Here is a 23,620-nt window from a genome sequence, read left to right as displayed (position 1 = left end):
AATCATATTTGGCTTTATATATGCATGGACCTGCAAAGAGAGGATATGAAGATTGAGATTTAATGTACATCTATATTGAAAGTATTTATATATTTATATATGTATCTTTATAAGATATATATGAAGAAAAAAAGCTATTTTGAAGGAAAAAAGATTTGTAAGTTGCTCCTTTCTTTCTTTATTTTTTTTTTTTTGCTTTTAAAGAAAGGCAAATATAAACTAAACCAAGAGATGTCAACAGGACCCATGCATAATTTAGGTCAATTCTGTCAAGATAATTTAACTAAAGCTCTAATTAAACAAACATTCTCAACATTTCTACAGATAGTACATAAAACATGACCACTACTCTGGGTACATCAAGTATAATTCCTAGTACTAGGCAATGATCCTGCTAACCCTTACCATTTTATTGACCAATAAAACTCAATCAATACATGCGACGGGGTCACACAGAACTTACAACACACCCAGGAATGGTTCGAGGACATGAGATCATTGCAACAGTTGGGTCTGTTCCAAAAACATTTAAATCACTCAAGAAAATACTCTGTACACATTTAAAAGAAGAAAAATTCACAAATATAATGCACCCACCAGTTGCTAATGAAGAAAACAAGCATAGATCATCACACATGCCAAAAATTTATCATATATGTTCATAAATGCATTAAATTTCCCATAAAAACTATATATGATAAAGCTAAAATTATTCAGAATTACAATAAAAGTTAAATACTCTTAAACATACTATGGCATGAGAAAATAATCGATTTTCACCAGATCTTTAATCTTAACAATTCTATTGAAAGTAACCTATGGTTGATTTATTCAAATTTATTTTTCTTAAATATTACACATCTCTACACAGTGCACAAATGTGAGCTTAAAACAGCCAAGTGAATTGAAATAATTTTAATAGCATCATTGTCCATAGCTACATATTTTTGTCTAATTTGAAAAGGCTGATATGAAAAATATTTTGTTTCATATACTCAAAATGTGATTCTATATATCTTTATTGGTATCACTTTTGTTACTCATTATCTTTCCATTTGTGTTATTTATCTTCTATTTGTTATGAAATTTGCAGTAGATCAAATTATTTTATAATTTCATACATTAATTATTAATAGTCATAAACGGAAAGCTGTTAATGTGTTCAGGTGTACCAACATTGCCAGCTAACAGGTGCAGCTGCTGATCGTCAGATAAAAGAACACTTGTTTACATTCTCCTCACTCTGCCTACAGGAACACCTTTCTTCCTCCTCATATTCTTTTCCTCCTTAACTGTAACAACTTCTTGTCTATATTTTTTCCCCAGTTAATTTATCTTGTTGTTCTAGAACCTAGAGTAGGAAAGACAGTCAGTTTTGCCCTCAAGGTATAACATTTATTATAGAACATGTCAAATTCAATTCTTGGATATATTTTCCACAAGCCTTTGAGGTGCACCTGTGTTGAGGCCACTTATGTATGGGCCACAGATTTCTGTCTTCCTTTCATGACCAGATTATTCATCACTTCCACATTGAAGCCTTCTCAGAACTGCTGGGGCCAGGAAGGTGTCATTTTTATTCTATGCTATAAATGCATGATGCTTTACTATTAAATTATCATACTACATTCAGTTGCTTTTATGTTTTTCTCCCCAGAACCATGAAATTCTTGAATGCAGGAACCCTATCTTATTCATCTTTATGACCTCATTACCTAATTTCAGTATATGTCAGAGGACTACCTCACTAAAGAATAGCTTCTTTCTTTATCTCTAGCATGCTACTTAATGGTGCTTGATTTTCAGCCCTATTTGCTTCACTGGACTCGTTATTTATTGAAATTAACTAATTATAACTATTTATGTGTAATATCTGAGCTATATATACAGAGAGAGAGAGAGAGAGACTGTGTAATGAAATAATATTTTTATTCATTTATTCACATGTGCATACATTGTTTGGGTCATTTCTCCCCCTGCCTGCCACCTCCATCCTTCCTTCCCCTGCCCCCCTCACTTCCAGGCAGATCCTGTTCTGCCCTTATCTCTAATTTTGTTGAAGAGAAGACATAAGTATAATAAGAAAGACAAAGTGATTTTGCTAGTTGAGTTAAGGATAGCTATACAGAGAAAACTTTTAGCTGCCCATAAAAATCCATCTGGCTAAACCATATTTCCCAGTGTTCTTTACAGCTGATGGCAAAACGAGATGTGTAGGGAGACCAAGTATATTTCTGGTAATAGGCTTTAAAATACAACATGTCTGTTCCTTTAAATCCTCCTTCACCTTCCCAAGAATTAGGACACATGTGCTTTTGCCTCAGCTTCAATGATGCAGATGAGGCAGTGAACTAGAGGGTAAAGGGGCAATAAAATTTAATGAAATCAGGTCAAGCCAAACTGAACCTCATCTTCTAGATAATTATGTGAGAGAAATGCATTTGGGTGGGGGCAGGACTGGGGTTTGAACTAAGGGCTTCACACTTGCAAAGCAGGCACTCTAACACTTGAGCCACACTTCCAGTCCAAGAAATGTAGTTTTTAAATTTTAAACCACTCTATTTTTGAGTATCTTTGTTTTTGGCAGCTAACACTTCAACCAAAACTCAATAAATTTTTTTCAGAAAAATAGTGTATAAATTGTTAGACATACTTTAAATAATGAAAATCATTCTTACTACATATATTACATATCATATACACACATGAAAGAAAGTAAATGAGTTATAACAAATTATCTTTCCTAAGATACATGAAAGTTATGCAGGAGCAATTTCTTACAGTACGGTAAAAATAGATGAATGAATAAATAAATAAATTCAAAAATGGGGAGCAAGTGGGGCACTCAAAGGTAGCTGATGAAATCAATTGGACATTTTTGAACCCAGTGGGTGTAACCAGAGATGAAAACAAGACACAAATGTGGAACAGCTTCCAGAATGCATGACAGATCTCTCTCTACCTTATTGCCTTGTTTCCTACATGCAGGCAGATGCTGCTATTCTAGGGAGACTGGAGCTAAATGTGCTGCTAATTCATTTCTCTTCTGAACCATTAGCCATCTTGTTTCCAATCTTTCCCTTGGTAGTCTCTTCTATAGAGAAGTATAAATGATTGATTTAACAATATGAAATTCTTCATTGTACCTAGAATAAATACAGTTTTGCCCATAGCTGTAAGGTTCTACATGGTCTTCCTTCTCACCATCACCTTCTACCACTGTCCTCTCATCCTTGGCCTCCTTATTCTCTCAGTGGTCCAACTCTATATGTGCTTCAAAGCCTCTGTCTGATATAAATTTTATTCAATTTGGCTGAGTATTGTTGTGTACCAGTCCTTATTCGTGACGTGGCTCACATTTAATCTGCTCAGCGACAAATAGCTTTCCTGACGCACCTATCTAAAGTGGCCACCCAGGTCCCTCTCTAGCCTTTTATTTCCCTTACTTAAACCTAATTATGTGCTATTACATTTGTATTCATAATATCTCACCAACTAGAATGTGATTTTCCTGTGTACATGACTGTATTATTCATTACTGAACTTATATCCCAAAAAAGTACCAAATACATATGAGTATTCTACAAGTATACTTTGAATAAGTGAATGAATTTGACTTCACTCATACCATAAATTCAAAGCAGATAACCTACTGATTTTGTTAAGCTAACTCTCTAAAAGTTGAGTTTAGCTACCTTGAAGTTAATACAAGTCATCTAGCAAAGTCTATCAATGAATGACAAGAGTAAATTCATTATGCAAATGTAAGAATAAAAGCCATCACCAGATTTTCAGGTTTCCAAGATAGCAAAGTAAGGTAATGTATAAGAAAACTTTAACGAGGCAGGATACAGATCTTCAAAGTCAGGAAATGCATTAAAACAAGGAAGATTCTCCCCCAATTAATAATAAGATGTCCTAATATGAAAAAGAAAAATCACAATGTGGAGAGGATAAGTGATATTTTTAGAAGTAATTAGTTTTCTTAGTCAAGGGTTAGATTTTTCTTTACTTTTTTATGAATATTATTGAGTGTTCTATTCATGAACTCCTTCAGTGCATAATGTGATCCTTCTCTCTATGAGGCCTGTTTTAGCTACTGTGTAAGTTAAGAAAATGAATAAAATATTTCCCCTGCCTAGAGTTTTTTTCTCTCACAGGGAGATCACATCAGGATATTAACAAGCAGAATAAAAAAAGAATAAGGAAACCAGTAGGTTAGGAAAAAGTATGAGTAAAATGCTCTGTACTTCAAAGTGTGGTGAAATGTTTCTGGTCTGGCAGGAAATGAAAAGAGTGAGTTCATCCTTCAAACAATAATCTTGATTTCATGGACAATATAATCTATGAAAATCTAACAGAAAATTCAATGGGATTGGCCCTGTTGTTGCTATTTTGTATTGAGGTAAAAGTAATATTTCAACAGTTTTAGTTTGGAATTAGTGGCTCTAAATATGGAAAAAGTGAAGCTAGAAAATATCTAATCACTGTTTTGCCATTTAAGCAACTTTTGCTATATTATCTATTTAAAACTGGTCTAGAAATTATTTTCTTTATATTGAATCTTCTGAGAATCTAACTTTAATTTTACAAAGTTGCAAAGTTGTTCAAAACAAAGTTACAGCTACAAATTTAAGTCAGTATTCAGTGAATCCTAATTTATTTCAAGTGAAATAAAAGTGTTTCAGCTAAAATATATGATAACAGCTTTGCATTATATAAAATAGTTCACAAATATAGCAGGGTTTATGAAAAAATTGGTTGGACCATGTCACTCAGAGTGTATTTAACGAGTGCCTCGTAACATTAAAAAGAACACAAATACAGAATTATCTTCCTGTTTCAAGATATTGTACAAGAGAGCATTCATTTTCAAAACTCCAAAGAGTAACTAGCAAGGACTGTGAAAGTGTAGACTTTATCATTAACTATTTTAAAAATAGGAGAAAATGTCTTTTTTAACTTTAGATTTTTAAAACCATTTAAATATACCTCTTGCACTATGGGATCTTCATCATTTTTTTCTTAAAGTTTAAAAATATTGACAAAGCCTTCTCTTTAATTATACAAAAGTTTTTCTCTAAAACTTGAAAATATTTCATTTCCCCCCAACAAGACAGCCACTGTCACAGATGAATTTTTGCATGTTCTTCTGATTTTTGTGTTTTAGGTTTTTGCTTAAACAAACATCAATATTAATGATCAGTGATTGTTTTACCCTGACATATTTCTGAGAAAATGGAATTTATATTTTGAAGAGTGCATTCCAAAGAGCAGGGGTTGGAAGTGGACTTTTAGGGACATGACCCTTGATTTCAGAGTAATTTTCTCTTCTAAATTATTAAACCTTTGTAATTACAAGCACTGCCATAATTATGATTCAAAAATATCTTTAGAGGAGATAATAGGCACTTTCAGTTTGAATTAAATCAGGAAAATTTATCACATTGTGTTTTATTAATTTTCTTCATGTCCATCCATATATTCATGAAAATTTCTCAAATGCCTTCTAGGGTCACTTTCTTATTTAGTGAATAAACAGAAAAGTTTATAATTGTTAGAATACAAAAAAGAGCAAAGTCCAAAAACAGAGGTAAACTCAATGCTAAATCAGTAATGGGGGAAAAAATTCAATGTAGAATATCTAAAAATGAATAACATTATATATATGATATTCATACACATACACACCTTTTTATTTCATTGAGGTTTATTTTAGTATGACCAATTGACTTGAAAAGAGTTTAAAAAAAGAAGATGGTCATAATACAGATCCCCTGGAATGTGATCTTTGACTGTTAATGAAGAAATTAAAGGAGGACATATTCATTTTGGAGTACCAAGCTAAATGTAGGTTAAAGTTCTCCATGAACAGAACTTACAATTTACATGGAAAGATGATCAAGTTTTATTACTGACACAACTAAAAAGAATTTTATGTCATAAAGAAGCTAGCCATTAAAAATTTTAAATGGTACTTAACTCACTCATCATTTGTAACCATTTACTATGTGCATTTTTGTTCTGCAAGCAAAACAGCAATCTCTGTCATAGAACTTCCATACTAGTTGAGGAAACAACACGAAAGAAGACAGGCAAATAAGATATCAAGAATGGCATTAAGTAATAAATGTTAAGTTTAAAAAGAAACTAAAAAAGAATGTATGAACTGGTATGGGCAAAAATATTTGTAGTTAATATGGTCAGGGAGGGTCTCATTGAGAAAATAACATTCTAGTAATATGACCCAAAAGATATCTAGAGGAAAAAAGAAAACATTTCAAGGAGAAGGCATGCAATCAGACTAATTCTAGGTGTTCAACTCTTCCAGAAAACATTCCTAAATCCTACTTGTCCCCTGATTGAGCTGGGTCCTGCTATGATTTGGGGGCTATCAAAGCTTTGTTCCCAGGGTGGGGCAAATCAGAAGTGGTAGAACCTATGTGATCTGGGGCTAATGGGAGGTCTTCAGGCCATTGAAAACATGCCCTGGAAGAGGACTGTGTGACCTAGGCTCCTTCCCCTTCTGCTGCTTAGACACCAGGAGAGCAGTGAGCTTTACCACATGCTCCCCATGGTTGCCATCTGGCATACCTCATAGGTCCACAGCAATAGGCCTGCCTGACCTTGGACTGGAACCTCCAACACTGTGAGCCAAATTAAACTTTTCCTCTTTATAAATTAATCACAGATATTTGTTATAGTAAAATAAAATAGGTGCTTTCCCATGTGTTTTCACAGACTATAGCACTATTATCATATTGTATTGGGTTGAAATTGGCTAAGTATATCTGATTTCTTAGCCATTGATAATAAGGAATGTGTCCATTTATCTGTTATCCTTTGTTCCTGATAGAATTTTATATATAAAGCAAATATTTGTTGAATGAAGTTTGGGTCTGAATTGGGGAATCAAATCCCTGTACACGAGCATTAGTAAAGGGTTGTTTAAAATATTCAGATCCTCAGGAAACATGGTAGCTGGAAAAAGTCTCTTCTTCTGAATCATTGTATAAAACTTTCAGATCTTTCATGACACTAAGGCAATTTTGCCTAAAATTTTCCAATTCACTAATTAAATAAGAAACACTAACTAACTTAATCAAGTTTTACCTAGCTAGAAACTCCCAGTAGAAGAGATTAAATATATTATAGTCGAAAGGCTGGGAGGTTTTTTTGTTTGTTCTCAATGATATTACCCATTAAATCTTTCTTCTTCTGTCTTCCCTACTTAATAAATGAAGGCCACAGGGAACCAGGTACAGGTAATCAAAGTAGCACACAATGCTCCCTCTCTTTCCTAGCAGTTCTTACTTTAGTACTTTAGAGAAGAAAAGCCTGGGGAATCAGAGGCTGTGAGCAGGTGAGAGAAAAAGTCCTTTTAAGTACTTTGATGTGGCACTAAACTGAAACCAGAGAACTAGTACAAATGTCAGAGTCCAAGAGTCTGAACTCAGTATTTGAAAACAAGATGAGTTAGCAGAAAAGCTTCTAAGCAAAACATATGTGTGTAATTATCAAATACACTTATGTTAAATTAATTTGAAAAAAAATAACAGAAAATGAGAATAGTCACAATTTTTTAATTTTATGTTTCTTCAAAGCTTTTCCTTTGAGTCTCATGTTTAGATATATCTGAAAACTCAATGTGTTAATTGAACATATTGAGTTTATAATACATAAACTTCATAGTCTGAATTCCAATGAAAATTTACAATTACCTTGGGCTTTCATATTCATAAAATGAGACTGTGGCAATATGACCAAAATCATAGGAGCAAGTTTTTAATCAGAAACTAAAACTTTTCTAAAAGTTGAAAATACAAACCTACAATAAAACATAGACTATGAATTTTCAGAAAATTTATATTATTTCATATTAAAATTCAGTCTCATATGAAAAACAAACACATATGAGGATGGAGTTCCTTCTGTACTTGGGGCCAATGTAAACTCTGTCTCCACATACATGATGCTGTAAATATACAGTTCCTATTTATAAACTAATAAAATGGATCAAACAGTATATTTGTAACACTATTTTGTTTTGTTTCATCTTGCCTTGGGCTGTTAGCATTTGAACTCCATTCTTATTAGGTTAAAACTCCCATTCTTCAAGTCCTAGAGGGAGAAAGGGACCCAATTCTTACTCTAAATTCTTCAGTCTTCTTTTTCATAACTTCTTTTTATATCTAAATCAGCTGAAGTTGGAAATTGTGGCTGCAACCACTCTGAAACCCAGTTTGATTAAGCTAGCTAACTTTTCTTTCTTGTTTACAACTTGGGATTTGGAGGTAATCATTTTGTCTGAGATGTCTTTTTAACATTTCTTGAAAGACTAAACAGGAACATGCTAGGTCAAAAGAAAATACTGTACAGAGTTTGGGAGAGATGATCAAGCTTTTGAAAATGCAAAATGCAAGCCATAAAATAAGGTTCAACAGACAAAAGTAGAAAACTCAATCCAAAAAGCCCTCACTTCAAGGCAAATGTTTCTAAACCCTATTCTGAGAATAATTCATAACCAGTGACAATTTTGCCACCCAGGGGATATTAGCAATAGGTGGAGACATACTTAGTCCACCAATCATGGAAGGATGCTACTAGCATTTGCTAGGAAGAGGCCAGGGATGCTGGTAAACATCCTACAATGTACAGGTAGTCCTACAACAAAGAATGTTGTGGTCCAAAATGTCAATACTGAGACAGATGATTGAGGAACCTTGTTGTTCACTCTTACCTCACTTTAAATCTCATACAAGGAAATGCCCCCACAGTTAGAATAAGTTTTCACTATCTACAATACTCAAACACTTTTATAATTACTTCTGAAACTTTAATGTTAAAAGAGAAAAATCTTAAAACTTATCTATCAACACCATGATCCACCTAAGAGCTACATGGATGAAAAATAAAAAGAGCAAATAAGACAAAGGATGGAGCATCTTGCAAGAGTTGCAAAGGGCCAGGACTGACTAAAGGAATGAATGACAGGAAATGGAAGATGAAAAGTTATATAAATGGCCAGGAAGGGATGCAGTGTCAGATTTGAAGTATATTATACATCCACAAGAATCTGGATTTTACTTTAAATTACTCTTTTAATGGTGATTTGTTAAGGGAAAATCTTTTAAGTGACTCAGCTATGTTGCTTTCTGGGAAGAAACCTCTGGAATCATGTTAGGTGATGATCTAACATGAACAGAGCCTGTAGCAGGAAAGGTAATTAGGAAACTGCTTCCTACAAGAAGAAGGAGGAATCACCTTAACTATTTTGATGGCAAAGAGGGTGGAGAGCAAAAGATGGAGAATTTAAACATATTCTTGAGATTTGCTAACCCCTCCCTATAAAGTGAGTATCTTTCAGTACTGTTAAATGTAAATTAAAGGGTTAAAAACAGCCTAAATAAGTTCATACCCCTGTATTCATACCCAAGATGCATCAAAAGAAAAACATGGTAACATGTTAATTCCCTTTTAAAACACGATGTAATGAGAGCATGTGCTATTTAAATAATTTCTGTATAATTTCCAATACATACATAGAAAGTTTATGATATTACCTGCTCCAAGACATCTTTATAGCTAATAGTTTCTTTAGTATTTGTAACAGGACTGTCATAGATGATAGCAATCTTATCCCCTTTGCCATTTTCAATATGACGATCAATAGCATTGTAGCAAATGTTAAGCATTCCTTCCACAAACCTAAAAAATAATCAGAAAGTAAAAGTGAATGATTCTCTTCAAAATATATTATTATTTAACTCAGTTACTAAGTTTTTCAAAACACAACATGCTGTGCCTGATACTGATGGCTATACAGTATATATTTAAGATGATATGGAATGCACATTTTTATTTTAATAAATATGCATTTATTTTGATGTACATCAGAAAAAAACATACACCTTGCACTTCACACTGAAAACTTTGTGGATTATATTCCTTAGGATGAAATTAGAGTATATAGTACAAATTGAATTATATGTAAGCATAGTGCAGAGAGAAATTATGAAAGGGGAAATGGTAGATGTATGAATGGAGTCTTGGTATCTGCTGAAAATACACAAACTTACTGGAAAATTCAATTCTTCATTGAAAGAACTATATATATTTTTGTTTCAATTATATGTGATGTTTTCCATTTAGTCATGTATAGAATAGATAAGCTGCTTTCTGTATGTGTGAAGTGCTCCATAACTAGAATAAAGCATGAAATGATACTTTTTCAATTCTTTTACAGTCCATTTCCTACATGCTCGACGCCTTCCTTTGAAAACACAGACATCATAGAGATACTTTTTAAAGGAAATATAGCACAGTTTTCCACAAGATAAGACTTTGCATTTGCTTCACTTTCTAAGAGGAGAGAAACTCAATAAAATATGCAAGTATTTTGTGCCAGTAATGATCAATTTTTCTCCCAATGTTGGACTGCCAAACATTATAATAATGCAAAGTAATGGGGGAAAATACTGAAGCAAGAAAAGTCCTGTTAAATTCTAAGTTATCACACTCAGGTCTTCACAAAGAGCCCTGTGTTAAATGAAAACTAAAAGCAGCTATAAGTACAGTGGCAGCAAGAAATAAGAGATATCATCAGCAGCAAGAAGAGGGATCCTTTAATCAAGTCAAATGACCCTATATTCTCCAGTAAGGCTGACTATTACTACAGCATAGCGCAATATGTAGTTAATACAATGATTCTCAATTTTCAAGTGTGATAGATTCAATTTTAAAAAAAAGTACTGCTTCTCCTCACCCTATTTCCATCAAAAATATTCTGTACCTTCTCCTAGGTCCTTGCTCCATGAGTGGAGAACAGGTCTTTTAATGCTGGGTTCACCCAGGGACTTGCTTTGGCTAATACAAGGTCAGCTGATGTGAGGCAAGCAGTAGAGCACTTGCCTGATTGGGCTTGCTCTCCTGCACCTCTGCCTTCTCCAGAACAGTATTCCTGGTATCACTCTTGCCTCCAAAACAACAGATTGGAATAGACATGCAAGAAGGAATGGACCAATCCAACCAGATCTGTCTTGGAGTAGTGCTCCCAGCTATGCCCATCCTACAGTAGATGACTTCACGATAACACACAAGTACATAAAAATAATGGTACAGATTGTGTCCTTACTTGGTGAGCAGAATAATTGTAGCCATAATTAGCTAATACACCAAGAAAAAAGGTCATGCTGTGTCAGAAATAAAATAAAATGTTGAACAAAATTTCCTACAAAAATACATAAAAAATAAAACTTATTTTCTTATTTCTGAAAAGAACATATTACAGACATGTGGACTATTTCCTTGAGAGAGTACTTCTCTTTCTTTTTCTTTCTCTTTAATTCATCTTTGCCCCTTTCTCAGTGGGTCCTGATCCTTCCCAGTTCCGGACATTTGTGTCTGGAAGTTGCCTGGAGCACTTCTTTCAGATACTATTATTTTCTTTTATCTTATGATGAATTCTTTGCTACTGTTTGTGTTCAATATTTAATGAGGCTGATGACATGTTACAAAAATGAGAGCACCTTAGTTTCACAGATTTATTTCTATCATTTACCTTATTGTTCTCCTACTGCTGCTTGCTCCTTCTCAAAATCTGAGGAATCATCTTCCTTTGCCTCATCTTTAATGGGCTGATCCTACCCATTTCATACACATCCCTTGGCTTTTGCTATGCTTTCTCCCTGGATGAACCTCCTATGGCTACATGTCCCAAACTGTTATCAGTTCACACTACCTCCAACCCTCATCCCCACCTTAACTGCAAACTTCCTGCTGCTCCTATTTTATATATTTGAAGGAACCACATTGCATGCAGTGACCTAAAATAGAAACCCAGAAACCAGATTTGAGCGCTCACCCTTTGTAACAAGTCAGATACATGTGATGCCACTTCTGCCTTTCTTGTCTCTGTAATTGTTTGCTTTTCTCATTAATCACCTCATTGACAATGACACTTCCTAATTCATCTCCCTGCCTCAGACCTGACCCCATTCTTTCAAAACATCTCCGTATGCTACTGTGATGTCTTTTCTCAATGTAAATATTATCATGTCCAGTAATGTTTAAAATCACTTAATATCTTTCCATAAAGTTCAAGATAAAACCTCTGTATCTTTAGATGACAAGCAAAATCCATTCATCTACTCAGCTTCATTTCCCATCACCCAACTTCACACAATCCAGCTATATTGATTTAAAAACTGATGGGTTCTTAAATTCAGTTAGTGGTCACTTCTGTGTCTGTGCTTCAGCTTTAGCACCACCTCTCCCAAGAAATTCCAAGGACTCTGCACTCATAAGTCTGCCAACATACTTATCTCATTGTATTAAAAATTGGTCCACTTACTTGTATGTTTCCTTCATTACCCTGTAATCTACAGAACAGAAGAGACAGTGTCATATAGACCCACAATCTACTATCGCACCTGCCATATATTAGGCACTCAGTAGGTATATGAAGAATGAATGAATGAAAACATGAATAACCTGTTGAGAACAATTGCATTTAGGATCCAGGTAGAGTAATTAGGGAAACTTTATACCATTTTCAAGTCAAGAGAATAGATACTTAAAAGGAATATCACAGATGGCATTTATGTAGGAATTGAGAGTCATACCTGAAATCTGACTCTTTAGATATCTAGACTGGTGTTCTAGTTTACATCACCATGTTCATTCATCTCTGTATAAATAATGTCATTTTTCTATCCTCAAGTTCACTGATTCATTTCTGTATCAACTCCATTTTGCTGTTGAGCCCATTGACCAAGTTTTTCTTTTTGTTTATTGTACTGTTAAGTTCCAAATTTTCCACTTTGTTATTCTGTATATCTTTATATTTGAATAGCTGAGAATTTCAGTGTCTTTAGTGAGACTTTAAAATTTGTTTTCAGTGTGTACATAATTATTTATTGAACTATTTTTGGATGGCTGCTTTAAAATACTTGTAATAATTCCAGTGTCTGTGTCATTTCAGTTTTGGTATCTATTGGTTGTATTTCTCATTCAAGTTGAGATTTCCCTGGTATTGGTGTAGCAACTGAATTTGGGTTGAATTCTGGACACCATGGGTATTATATTATAAGACTCTGGAGCTTATTTAAAGATCTAACAGAAATTTTCTATTTTGCCAATCCTCCTCTGGCATTGTGCCGGTGCACAGGGAGACACTTCATTTCTACCATGTGCAGGTCTATGTACCAGCTCACATCTAGATCTCCTTGACTACCCTTGGACTGACACGTGTCTTATTACAGATAGATGAGGAGGGGAGGGTTACCTTATTACTGCTCCCCATGTGACCTCTATCTTAGTCATAGGGAACGTTCCAATACCTCCATAAACTTGCCTGAAACCACCAGAGAAGATGCTGATGTGACACCTGGTATAGCCTGACAAGAAGAGACTAGAAGTGTAGTCTGTCTACCGGGGTTTTACTGGTGAGGATGTGGTTGCGGCGGGCACAGTGCTTTCTGTGGGATTTTGCTGGACTAGGTTGGTTATTATTTAAAAGTTTTCTGACCTAGGCTTTCCGCTTATTGACTGTTTTATAAGAGAGAGAAGGTTTTGTAAGGGCTCTTTTTAGTCTGTACCCATTAGTGTTTCTAGGCTGTCAGCTTCTCCAGAAACCATTCTGGGGTATGTAATGTGAAAAAGGAAACCCTGGGAACTCGTTGGCATGCCATGCCTCATGTCCCCATTTTCTTCCTTTCAGTTTTCTAATCTGTGCTTCATGTATAATGTCCTAGGATTTTCAGTGTACTCAGAGGATGAATAAGGACAAGTACATTTTCTCCATCTTGTCCTGAAACCAAAAGTCTCTAATTTTTATTGAACCCTTACTCTAGGCCAAAACTACATGCATATAAATCCATTTAATTAAAAATAAAACTTCCCTATGAGATAGGTACTATTAGCAAGGAAATCAATGACAGTAAACTGTTCAAGGCAGGTTGAATAGAACCAAACCCTATACAATTCTACTTTTCTAGATAAAACTCAAAGAACTTAGTTTTTTTCCAAAAACTTGTTCACAACTATTGGATAGCTTAATATTGAAATCATTAACAACTCAAAGTTTTCTCCTTTAAGAAAAGCCTTAAAGAAATTTTTTAAAATAAGTATATAAGGTTACCACATGAAGCAGAGGGAAGGAAGTACAATCAGGGAAAGGCCTGCAAGTAATACTCAGCAGAACCATTGTAGGAGCTAACAAACTGGCAAGACCCCGAGGTGCTTACAGCTGAGGAATACTCCAGTACAAATTGGCTAAGCATAGAGATGGTCATACTCTGAATGACCGGATCAAGTGAACTGCAAGGAGCCTTTCAGTTCAAAGATTGGATTATTCTACTATGACAAGATTCTTATTTCATTTTAAGTCAAATCATTTCAGTAAAGGTCAATCAAATGCCTTCTATGTGCTCTCTTTTTCTCTCCACAGTCTAAATCTAAATCTGTGGACTGGTTACAAATGGTTTGTCTACTCAGTTTATAAAAATAACTAAAGCTCACTATTTTAAAAAGCCAAGAAAATATACTTTAGATTATTTCACTGAATTCTTTTTATGTATAAATATTACTCATTATTCTTTTTATGTATAAATACTACTCATTATTTTGATAATTTGATATTTTGCCTTTATATTTAGGATTGTACTGTGAGTTTTTCCCAAAGGCCTGACAATATTTCAAATGTCATGTTTAATGATGGCATAATATTCCATTCAGTGGCTACTTGATAATAAAGTTAATCCTGTGCTGCTGCAAATTGCCTTTTACAACATTATCATTACTTTAAGTGATTCTAGGATTGTGTTTCTTGTAGAGAAATATCAGTCATGTTGTTTTGTAAATTACATTTTCACGCTTTAGTCCTATAATACAATACTCACATACATACATTAAAATCAAATAATTTTATATTTGTTTCTAGAAATCTTGAATCAATTTACATCACCATCAGCATTGCTAGAGTGCACATTTTATCACAGTTCTAAATGCAGATTATTCTCAATTTTCTTCAATTTGAAAAATGAAAAACAGTTTTAATTTTTTTCTTGGTTACTAGCATTAAGTACAGTGTCTTGCCGGCTTTTGAAAACTCTCCATGTAGAATATTTAACTTATTGTTTGACAGTATTTCAGATGATTGCCTCAGTTTATTCACTAATGTTTATTAAAGATGCTTACTGAAATAAAAATACTATAAATTTGTATACAGTCAAATAAGCTCATCATTTCCTCTGTAGTTTTCCCCTAAAATAACCTATGCTTCTCTTTTCTGTTTTCTTCTATTATATTAATCTCTTAAGTGACCCAACAATTCACTCATATGGCAGTACATGCAACCTGTGTGTAGTATCTATTATATGTCACATATGCATTATATTATGTATATTGCATATGTTTGCATACATACATATACAGGTGGAAATGCAATTATCTTCATTTATTAATAGTCAATTTTCCAAGCATGATTTTTGACTAATACTCACTGTCGTCATTCCCTCATATACTCCTTTCTTCCCATAAGTGTTAGTAGCTAGTATATGCCAGTCTTTTTCAGGGCTATGTAGTTTCTAATACAACTACTGGAATATTTTCTGTCCTAGGAATTGCCTCTCTTTTAAACTCAATTGGTAATAGAGGGTGTTAATCTGATTAAAATACGATATATACAGTGAAATTCCAAGGCAAAACTCCCTGAACATTCAATATACACTTTAAAAAATGAAGGGCAGGATGATAAAACAGATCCTGTCTGGGGGTGGAGTCTAGTGGGAGGGGCGAAAATAAAAGAGAGGGTGAAGGAGGGCAAATATGGTAGATGAATTTGCGTAATACATATATGAAAACAGAACAAAGAAACCTGATAAAATTGTTCTAAATAGATGTAAAGGGTGGGGATGAGGGAGAATGATGGAGGGAGTGAATCTAATTAAGGTACTTTTTTTTTTGTAAGCACATATGTGTCACAATATGCTCCCCATACAACTAATATATGCTAATAAAAAAAGGAAAAAGAAAAGCGATCTAGTTACAAAAAAAGAAAGAAAATCTTCATATTATTTGTCTACTATTCCTCCTGAAAACTTCACAGACCATATATATATATATAAAGTAAGTTAATAAATTACAATCAACAGTGAAACAACTGCTGATGGCAAATTTCAAAATATGTAAAGTAAACATGAACATAATAATTGGAACAGTGGCAACTCTTAGGATATACAAGTGAACATGAACATGAGAATTGTAACAGTAACAAATTCAAGGACACATAAAATTAACATGAGCACAATAATCATTAAGTCCAGCATACATGAGAGACAAAATAGTTTCAAGTATACTGATTGCAAAAATGATTTCCAAGACTTCCAGTCCTGTTATGCTTGACACATTTGGACTGGGGGGCATAGCACATGCAGTAGAGGCCCTGATTACCACTAGAAAAAAAGATTTCCATTGTACTTTATATATTGTTAATTCATTTCTTAGCAAAATGCTGTACAAATTACACAATAATAATGTAGAAAACTTCACATTCATGAGAAACTTTAAGTCCTAAGCGGGTATAATACAAGAGTTCATAAAAAAGCTGCCTGTCAATAAAATTCTGAAATAACTCCAAAATCAGAGACAGGTAGGAATAAGGAACAGACTATGGGCTTTTGGATAGACAATTAAGCCATACTTACCTCTCTTGCACTACACATACATACACACACAAACACATTACACAAACTCTTACTGGTCTAGAGTACAATTTTCTGAGATGGGGAAGTTCCTGAATGGAAAATCCTATAGAAGATTTCAGGTCTATAGAGTAGGAACAGGTATCTATGTAAATTCTAGGAAGTCTAGAATCCCTATATATCATTGCCACCTGAAATATTTTCTCCTCTCTCAAATGATGGTAAGAAATAGATCTCTAGTCATGAAAATCTGCATTTGCTGCTTAGTGAGGAAGGATTCTTACTCAGTGTCTGAAATGTAACCCATTTAGTTCCCTGCATCTTGACTCAGATGTGTCAAGATGATGTTGCAATCTAACTAGCAATCTGGAAAATCAATGCTAAAATAATTTATGAGATGGTACTTCTCTTATTGGATTGATATAAAGATGTAATACACAGTGTTGGTGAAAATAAAGAGAAACTAACATTCTCATTTGTTTTTGTGCATATATTAAAATCTGTTATTTGATTTTATGAGTGTGCATTTCTGAATTGAATGGGTGATACTAATATTTTTAGATAAAAATATAAATTTGAATACTATAGCTTGCTTCACATTGGTTTGACTGAATTATCACCTGTATATTCAGTATAACTACCAACAAAGAAAAATATTTTAATTAAGTGAAAAATATCATAATTTTGGAAATTTCTTCAAATAAAAATTATAATCTACATATAACAACATTTAAACTGTTTTAAGAAAATAAAACTTGCACCATAAAAATTTCATTACTTATTTTTGTTACCAGTCAATCCTACAAACAGAGATCTACTATCTATAGTCATCATTGCTACTGGCCACCATAATGTGGGTTGCCTCCCTTCCAGTCACCTGGAAGACTGAACTGTCATATCTATGTGAAATGAGGCATGTGTGGCCCATGATGTGGCCAAAGATATAACAGAATACAGGTTGTCTCCAAGAACCAGTGAGGGCTTGTACATTTCCTTTTCCCTGCCTCGAGGATCTATGACATTCCAAATGGCAACTGCACTGTCAGCCTATACTCTTAGAGAGGATGGATGACATGCAGCAAAGCTCTAGAATAATCCAAAATAAACTTGTAGGATAACTGAGAGATACCTGGGCTATTCTAAACATGGAAGGTTTTGAAGTAGTTTATTTCTCTGTCCTCCTTGATACAGAAGATCCATCAATTTTGACAAAGTTAAACAAATCTTAAAAATTTATCATTTAAGATTGGTACATTGCTCAATTCCCAGTACCACAAAAAAAGGATTTGTACATTGCAGGGAATGAGGAATCTCACTATTATAAACATATGGCATTACAGGAAATGTTGTATGTCCTTGAAAAGGAATCAGAGACATACAGTCACCAGGGTCTATAAAGAAGAAAGCTCTTGAAATTTCTTTTGGGCTTCGTATGATACATAACTTTCTAGTTTCCCTTGCATTTTCCTCATTGACCCCTGCTAGCTTACATCCAACATAAAGGCTTGGACTCAGCCCTTTGGAGGGAATCCCACTTGAAATTGATTTCTTCTGTTCCTCACCTTATACTACCCAAATCTTACTTCTTTCTTAATATTGACTTTAGCTCATCCTCCATTTGTCATTGGCTTTGTTCATCAAGTAAGTTGGACTGGGATATGTATTTGTTCTACCCACTGGGCTAAGTCAGTAAATATGGATGGATGTCTGAATTGTGTTTGAGAGATAGGAATCTGATAACCTCCATGTTCTTGATCTCTGGATGCCAGAGAAGATGCAGTAGTAGCAGTCATGTGATTCTCTGCTTCCAGCATCACTAATTTCCAATCTTCCCTGTGCTGAGAACTACAGTTTTGTTATTTAAGTATATATTTATTATTTAAACACTTAAAAAGGCAATAAAACTATGGCACTAAAAATACTTTTTTCAAAGGGGACAATTAATAGTATTTAATTTATAAATTTGACACTCCAGCTATAGAAGTTGAATTGATAATGTCTAAAGAGTATCTCTCAATTTCACTATTCACTCTTACTCTAAAAACAAAACTTAACAGAATTTAATAGTGTACCTATGGTATTAAACTCTTTCAAAAACTGTCATATTTCACTTTGCATGAAATCCCAGTTGAAAGTTTCCTCTAACACCTCCTTATTCGGTAGTAATAAGGCTGCAGTCCTCTCTTCTCCATTACTGACTTCTCTACTTCTAAGATCTTTAATGTTAGACAACTAGATAATTCTCCTTCTGATACAAACTTGTTTCCTAGAATAGCATTATAATTTCTGGCCTTAATGACTTCCCATATGGGTTTTATTTCATCACAGGTAAAAACAAATGAACAAATAAAACACCCCAGGCTCCTTGTCAAAAGTAAATAAACCCAAGGCCAACAGACTGAAATTATTCAAAGATGAAGGTTACGTTTTACACTTAATTACCCATATACTTAAATAATGATGAATATATAACCTTAATATAGATAACCTTCACCTATAGAACTTAATCATGAAAGCAGACATTAGCAGATAATAAAGTCTAATATTAACTACCAATTATGATTTTTCTTTTGAAAAAAAATGTAACTGTGGACTTGTTCTTCACTTTCAAAGGAAAACTGGTTTCTTTTATCTCTTTTATTCATATGTGCATACAATGTTTGGGTCATTTCTCCCCCCAGGAAAACTGTTTTCACTAACTGTAAGTTAAAGATAGTGACCTTCTTGACAGTGGTATAAACTAAACACGACCAAAGTACATAACTCAAAGGCGATTTATTTTAATTTATGGAATGTGGTGAAGAGCTTGTATATATGAAAAGGAATTTGCTGTAGTGTGAAGGCCAGGGATTTGAGGTTAAAAATCAGAACTCAAATCTCAGACATGTCATTTGCAAATTATAGCTAATCTAACACACCTAGGCCTTCCTTTTTTCTCTTATTAATATCAACTAGAAAAAATAAAAATTAAAACATTACATGTACTCTGTTACAAAGACAATTCTCTGAGCATTTAACACAAATTAACCATTAGTTGTGAGGTAAAAGCAGTCAATCTCTGGGTCCCAACCACTATTTTTTGTTAATTTGAGAGTACTCTAGGTTATGGTTTGGATCTTTGACTTCCCCTCAAAGCTCAATGTTGAAGTCTTGGTCCCCAAAGCAGTGTTCAGAGGTGGGACCTTTCGGAGGTGATTGCATCATTAGGGCTCTGACTTCATGAATGTATTAATCCAGTTATGGATTCATTCACAGCTTATTGGGCTTATTGGGAAGTAATGGTACTTTAGAAGGTGGGACTTAGTTGGAAGAAATAGGTCATTGAAGGTGTGTCTTAGAAGGGTACATTTTGTACCTGATCCCTTCCCTCTCCTACCCTCATTCCTGATCATCATGAGTTGAACATCTTTGCTCCATTACAAGCTCCCCTCACCACACTGTTCTGCCTCATCACAGGTCTAGAAATACTACCATCAAGTGACCATGAGCTGAAACAGCTGAAACCATGAGCCAAATTAAATCTTTCCTCCTTATAAATGTATTTCACTCAGATATTTTGTCACAGCAACAGAAAACTGACTAACATACTCTGTATGCCTTTTATGACCATAATTGTATGCACATTTCATTGGGTCTTTTCAATGGCTCTGTCAAGCCATTACTGGTATTTCACACATTTACAGATGAGGTAACTGACTTAGACAATACAGCCAAAAGCAGGTTGTAAGTCGAAGGTGACTCTTTAGGGAGTTTTTAATTTTTTTCAGTAATGAAATAATATATTGATACAAAGAAGAAAAGGAGTGGCTATTTTAGAATTATTAAAGACTGAGAAAGGAAAATTTAAAGGAAATTAGGGAGAGAGTAGAAAGAACACCTGAAAGAGACTGAGGTTTTACAACAGGGCCAGCAAACCCACATGTTAAATCTCCCCATTTGTGTCAATAAGATGTTATTGGGACACCACACTGCTCGAGTTTGGTATATTCTCCATGGCTGCTTTTGTTCTACAACAGCAGAAATGAGTGGGTGTGATGAAACTTGATAGGCCAAATTTGCCCCTTTAAAGGATCACTGTATGGCCCTTTAAAGAAAATCTTTCCTGGGCAGGAAGTGGCTCATGCCTGTATTTCCAACTACTCTGGTGGTGGAGATCAGGAGGATAGCCATTCTAGGCTGGCCTGGGTAAAAAGTTAGCAAGACTCCATCTCAACAACAAGTCAGGTATGTTAGCTTGTGTCAGTCATCCCATCTACTCTGGAGTGAAGTTGGAGGGAATAGGTACCCTTCTACCTAGATCCAAGGCTGCCTCTGAGCAAAAACTCTAGGGAAAAAAGCACAAGACCCTATTGGAAAAAATAACAAAGCAAGAAGGGGCTCTGGGTGTGGTTCCAGTGGAGAGCATTTGCCTAGCAAGCATAAGGACCTGAATTCAAACCTCAGTACTGTCAAAAAAATTTTAAATAAATATTTTAAAAGGTGGGGGGAAGCTTTCTTAACTCTTTCTTTAGAGCAGCTCTGTGTAATAGAAATGTTCTGTCTCTCCTCCTCAGTAGGGTAACCACCAGCTATATGTGACTGTCTACATATACATTAATTGAAATAAAATTTAAAATGAAGCTCCTAAATCAAACTAGCCACATTCTGAGTGTTCAGTAGTCCCATTTAGCTAATGAGGAACTGAAGTTTAAATTTTATTTCATTTTAATTAAAAATGCAAACAGCCATATGTGGCTACTGGCTACCATATAGATCACAGTTGTGAGGAACTGAACACCAGATGGGTGTTGATGATCTTTGGGAGAATACTTTGGGAAGAGGGATGAGTAAGATCCTACCTTGCAGTGCACGTAAGAGTGTAAGGGAAGGGAGAAACTGCAGTAAAGATTTATGTCTGAGAAGTTACCAAAGAAGTGTGGTGATCTGCCTTCTCTCTAGCTGGTGTATTTTGTTAAAAGAGAAGAGTGAAAGTAAGATAGCTAAGGAGAGAGGGACTGAAAATTAATGGAAGGGGTTTTTTAATGGAGTAGGCAAGCGAGACAAGAATACAAGTAGGGCAAAGTCCAGGTGCTGCTTTGGAAGTGCAAGTGCATTAGTGCTGCTGAAAGAAGAGACCTGTGTTTGAAATTGGAGCATAGCATGCACTGAGGCAAAAGGGGAAAGATAAACCCTATCTTAAAAGCCTGGGTTCCCTGTTAAGAAACAGAAGGCCAAGAAAGAGTTTGCATCAGGGAAAATGCCTACTTAGAAATGGATTTCAGAGAAAACCCTTGGAGAACAGTGTGAATTTAAGACTTCAGAGATAAACTAGAAAATGGGATCAGTTAGGACCTATTGACTGGTATAGAAAATCATGCTAAGAAAGAGAAATGTGGAAGAGGGTAGGCCATTCAGAAACAAATCAAAAGGTATTAGAAGGAAGGGTGCTGTCAAAGAGGCCAGAGGTTTTTATGATCTGTGGATGTCAAGTTTATATTCCCTTTGAGGAAGACCTAGAACAAAACACAAAAGAGATCATTTTAAAGTAGAGGAGGAACTAACATTTCTTAGTCATCAGTAATGTGCCAGGTTTTGAATATATACATATACATATATATATATGCATATATATGTGTGTGTGTGTGTGTGTGTATATATATATAAAACACCACTTAATCTGTACCACATCCCTTGAGGAAAACAATGTTGCCACCATTTTACAGATGAGAAATGAAGCTCAAAAAAGCACAAATAATTTCTCAGAATTATGACACTAACAGGGCTTTTTGACTCCAAGGGAAATGTTGTGGGTATATTTCTAACTTCAGGGTGTGCTTACTTGTTTTCTACTAGAATTTCCTCTTTGGATGGTCACAGGATTACCCTTTAATAACACATAGCAGATGCTCAACAATTGTTCTTAAGTACAAGCCTGCAAGTGTGAGTGAATGGGAGGTGAGTAGTACTCTTCTGACACATTAACACAAATAAGAAAGAGTCTCATGAAGGAAGGGTCTGATGATCACAAAAAATGGTGACTAGCCCAAAAGACTCCTACTGCACACAAACAGAGAAGGCTTTTCTTTAAGAGGAGATCATGTCGTTTTATTCACAGTGACATCCCATCTAAATTGCGGATACTTGGCTTTGGGAGTGTCAAATGACTGTTCCAGGAAACCCTCCAAATTGGGTAATTGTTTACTTGGAGCAGTGTAATAACCTTATGTTAATTTAACCACTAGGGATATTGTTTTTGTGGAAGTATTTGGAAAGCACATCTCTTTGAAGGACAGACAATTATTTTAGCGCAGAAACCTAATGCAGGAAGAGAAATTCTTTATCCTTGCTGAACTGTTCTACATGAATATGTATACTCAGAATCCATCATACCAGTTCTGACCACAGCTTGCCCCATCTCCAGACATGAAAGAAGAGCCCAACCTGCCGTACTTCTGCCAGATCATCTAGGACTAAAACTGAGTGAATTGCCAATGGTGAGAAATGCAGTCCACAAGAAAAAGAATAGAAAGAAAACCCTTCAGGAAATCAATACCTGTTATCTGAACTGAATCCACTGTCAATGAAGAGAAAAGGCATGAATGGATGATCTTAAAGATTCTCAGGTTGTGAATCTGGCCTGACAGTAAATTAAAAGCAAGCGAAGATGCCATTTTATCTTGTTTTATTTGTATTCTACAGGAAAAGGCAGAGAAATCAGAAAACTGAAGGGAAAGGAAATAGGACTTAATTCAATGGGGAAAAAAGAAAGAATGCTTACATAATTAACTTAACATTAAAAGTCAAAAGTAGTAAAGATAGAATCAAAATACAATTAGATTTCAAAATAAAAGCTTATTAAAAATTGAATATAATGCTAAAAACATCAAGTAAGTACATTTTTAAAGGGAAAGCAAACTTCACTAGTCATGGTAACACTT

General features: G+C 34.6%; 1 protein-coding gene across 1 annotated transcript in view; it reads right to left on the bottom strand.

The window, feature by feature from the left end:
- The window catches only part of Acss3 (acyl-CoA synthetase short chain family member 3), a 153,096-nt gene that overhangs the window by 112,847 nt on the left and 16,629 nt on the right, over positions 1 to 23,620 (bottom strand). The window contains exon 2 of the mRNA XM_020173069.2: positions 9,564 to 9,708. Coding sequence (XP_020028658.2) covers positions 9,564 to 9,708 — 145 coding nt within the window. The remainder of the gene's footprint in view (positions 1 to 9,563; positions 9,709 to 23,620) is intronic.

The sequence above is a fragment of the Castor canadensis genome, chromosome 8 (genome assembly GCF_047511655.1).
Source record: "Castor canadensis chromosome 8, mCasCan1.hap1v2, whole genome shotgun sequence".
In the NCBI taxonomy this organism is placed as follows: Eukaryota; Metazoa; Chordata; class Mammalia; order Rodentia; family Castoridae; genus Castor; species Castor canadensis.
The sequence above is the reverse complement of the archived record's forward strand: the minus strand, read 5'-3'. Positions and strand labels throughout refer to the sequence as shown.